A 3,483-nucleotide genomic window follows, 5' to 3' on the forward strand; every position below is an offset into this window, starting at 1 on the left:
CCTGGAGGACTGATGGGAGTGTGATGGGTGTATGGGAGGAGGGGAGGGGGTGCGGTGATGATGTTTGCTGGTAGCTCTGCTTTTGCCTGAATCCAAGGAGAGAGCCTCTGAATTTGGTCTCAATAGAGTGGCTTGGCCAGAGAGACTGTACTTTCCTGTGGATGTACCTGGAGTAGAAGCTGAGTCTGAGCAGAGCCTACCTGGAGAAGATGCCCCCCTCGCCCACGTTGATCTTCAAGCTCTTCTTTATCCTGGAGTCATTGGCTGCCATGCTGCAGAATGGCTTCATAGTTACCATGTTGAGCGGGGAGTGGGCGCGAAGCCAGATTCTGCCCACCGGTGACATGGTTGTGGCTTGCCTGGCCGCCTCCCAGTTCTGTCTGCACGGGATGGCCCTCCTGAACAACCTCATGGCCTCCTCTGGCTTTTGTTCCAAAATCTACTATTTCAGCGTCCCCTGGGATTTCATCAACTTCCTCAGTTTCTGGCTGACTGCCTGGCTTGCTGTCTTCTACTGTGCGAAGATCTCCCTCTTCTCTCATCCCATCTTCTTCTGGATAAGGTGGAGGATTTCTCGGTCAGTTCCCCAGCTGCTGCTGGGCTCCTTGATCTTTTCTGGTCTGACCGTCATCTCCTCGGCTGTTGGGAATACAGTTCTTGCCCAGATGACGGCTGCCCAAAGTTCCCGTGGAAACGACACCCTGGCTGGTAGAATACTTGCTGTCTATTTGCACTTTTTTCTACCTCATGTAATTCTCACGTCGTTGGTTCCATTCCTCGTTCCTGGTGTCCACCCTCTCGCTCATGTCCTCACTACGCCGGCGCCTCTGGCAGATGCAGGACCGCAGACCCAGCCCACGTGATCCCAGTACCCGGGCTCACACCACGGTCCTGAAGTCACTTGCCTTCTTCCTTACCTCTACGTTATCACTATGTGCATCCCAGCCCTCCGGAAACACTGGCACTGGGCCTGTGAGGTGATGACCTACGCGGGCATCTGTCTGCACGCCAGCATCTTGGTGCACAGCAGCCCCAAGCTGAGAAAGACCCTGAAGAAGAGGCTTTGGTGGGCCCTGGACAAGGACCACTTTGTCTCCAGTTATCGGTATCAATAGCTACTATCACCGAAAAAGGCCTGAGTGGCAAGAATGCACAAGGTTTGGGCGCTGTCTTTCACGCTTTTTCATCTCCCTCTTTTTTCCCCACTCTTTCTACGTCCCATTAATTCTTTCTCCATCCCTCTCTGTTTCTTCCATCCCTTCCACTGCTCCTAGTCTCTCGTCTGGGTCTAGGATGGTGGCCTCATTTCCACACAGGCCTCTCTCACTCTCTACACAAGGAGCCCTGATAATATTCTCCAGACCGTACTATCTTTACAGAGAACTGTGATGGTGGTCAGTTGTTCTGTGGTCAACCTAAAGGGTTTTTTTGTTTCGTTGTTGTTTTGAATGGTGGCTTCCCCAGTGGCTCAGACAGTAAAGCGTCTGCCTGCAATGTGGGAGACCTGGGTTCAATCCCTGGGTCAGGAAGATCCCCTGGAGAAGGAAATGGCAACCCACTCCAGTACTCTTGCCTGGAAAATTCCATGGATGGAGGAGCCTGGTGGGCTATAGTCCATGGGGTTGCAGAGTCAGACACGTCTGAGCGACTCCACTTTCACTTGAATGGTGATATAGGTTGTCCCACACACATCAACTGCCCTCTGCATCCCTTCTCTGCTCTCAGAGCTCACTGTCTCACTGCAGCCTAGGAAGCTTCTTTCTGTCGCCCCACAGGCTCTTTCCCGCAGCCTGCTGTCTTGGCCCATCTGGAAATTCCTTCTTTCCTTTCTCTGCCATTCTTAGCCATTGTTTTCTTTTGTGCCCTGCTTAAGATCGGTCCCACTCAAGGAACTTTTTTGAACCGTTGAAGTCTGAGGGCATATATGAGTTTTGTGCCACTATAGATCCTGCCTGTGATTCTGTGTATTTGCTGTATGTTGAATTAAAGCAAATTGTCTGATGTGGCAAAGCTTTTAGGTCTTGGCCAATAGAAGATGGGAAAGGAAAACAAAGGGAATTTGCTATAGTTCTTAATTTTGAGAATCTTACTCTTCCTGTCCGCTCACCCAGGACGCTGGCCCCGGATGCTGATGTCTAGGATAGTAGTCTGTAAATTATGGTGTTTGCATCCCAGAGTGTGTGCAAAATGATCCACTGGATGGAGAAAGGAAAATGTGACAACTTCAACGTATTTTTACCCTCATCTTTTTAATTGAAATTTTAATATGTATTTTATGATGTATTAATACATAACATGTGAGCAGAGTATTACAAGCATATAATTAAAATAAATAAATATGCATATGGTGGAATTCATGTTCATAGTTTTTTCAACTGATGGAGTTTCCTATAAAAAAGTTTGGAGATCAAGAGACAAGAAAAGATTGGGAAAAGCATCCCACATGGTTAACAGATTTATATGTCCAAGCTAATCAAAACAGGAATAACAACAGAACAGAAATCATTGCATTTAATGTAAGTTGTCCAACAATCGTGGGAAACTGAGACCTCAAGACATTGTAATACTACCTAGGGGCTGAAGTACGGCAAGAGGAGAGAAGAAGAGGAGCTAGCCGAGATGAGCTAAGAGGGTGAGGCGTTTTCACTTAAAAGAAGATTAAGGCTTTAAAAGAGAAGATCCCTAAATTACAGGAGAGGAGCTTAAAGGGTTTCCCAGAGAAAGGACACAGGAAACTGGAAAGCCGGGACTATCATCAAGAGATCTTTTCCTTTTTTAAAAAAAGAACAACATGAGTGAGCTGGGAAAGCAATAACAAATTACAGGGACTGAACTTTGGGGCTTAAGCCACAGAGGGCTGAGTGGAGGCAGAAAAGACAGAAGCTGCTGCTGCTGCTGCTAAGTCACTTCAGTCGTGTCCGACTCTGTGTGACCCCATAGACGGCAGCCCAGCAGGCTCCCCCATCCCTGGGATTCTCCAGGCAAGAACACTGGAGTGGGTTGCCATTTCCTTCTCCAATGCATGAAAGTGAAAAGTGAAAGTGAAGTCGCTCAGTCATGTCTGACTCGTAGCGACCCCATGGACTGCAGCCTACCAGGCTCCTCCATCCATGGGATTTTCCAGGCAAGAGTACTGGAGTGGCTTGCCATTGCCTTCTCCGAAAGACAGAAGCATCAGCAATGTACCTGAAGCACTGGCTTTCCCTTGGTCAGAGCTGCGGAACTTAAATATCTTGGGTGGGAAGGGGATGGTCGTGTGACTCCCATGTTCTGCAGCATTTTCACGGTCTTTTGAGTTATGCCAGGTCTACTGGGCTTATCTCAGTACTTTTTAATTGGTCGATGTTCTCGTCCTCCTTTTCCTAGGCTCTAGCTCATAAGAGACTATAAACATTTAGTGGCTCCATCTTGACCAAAGACACAGGCTAATATCTCATCCTGACTTTCAAGACCTTCTGGGATCTCTCCCCAGTCTACCTTTTC

General features: G+C 48.2%; 1 protein-coding gene across 1 annotated transcript; it reads left to right on the forward strand.

Moving 5' to 3' along the window:
* The first annotated feature begins 209 nt into the window (after positions 1-209).
* On the forward strand, positions 210-1,115 carry LOC148778418 (taste receptor type 2 member 134-like). Its single transcript, XM_088832809.1, is given in 3 exon segments — positions 210-778; positions 780-913; positions 916-1,115. Coding segments are annotated over 3 exon segments (903 nt in total).
* Positions 1,116-3,483: the final 2,368 nt, after the last annotated feature.

Source organism: Moschus berezovskii, chromosome 3 (assembly GCF_049115385.1).
Source record: "Moschus berezovskii isolate FMDL1 chromosome 3, NW_MosBer_1.0, whole genome shotgun sequence".
NCBI classification, from domain to species: Eukaryota; Metazoa; Chordata; class Mammalia; order Artiodactyla; family Moschidae; genus Moschus; species Moschus berezovskii.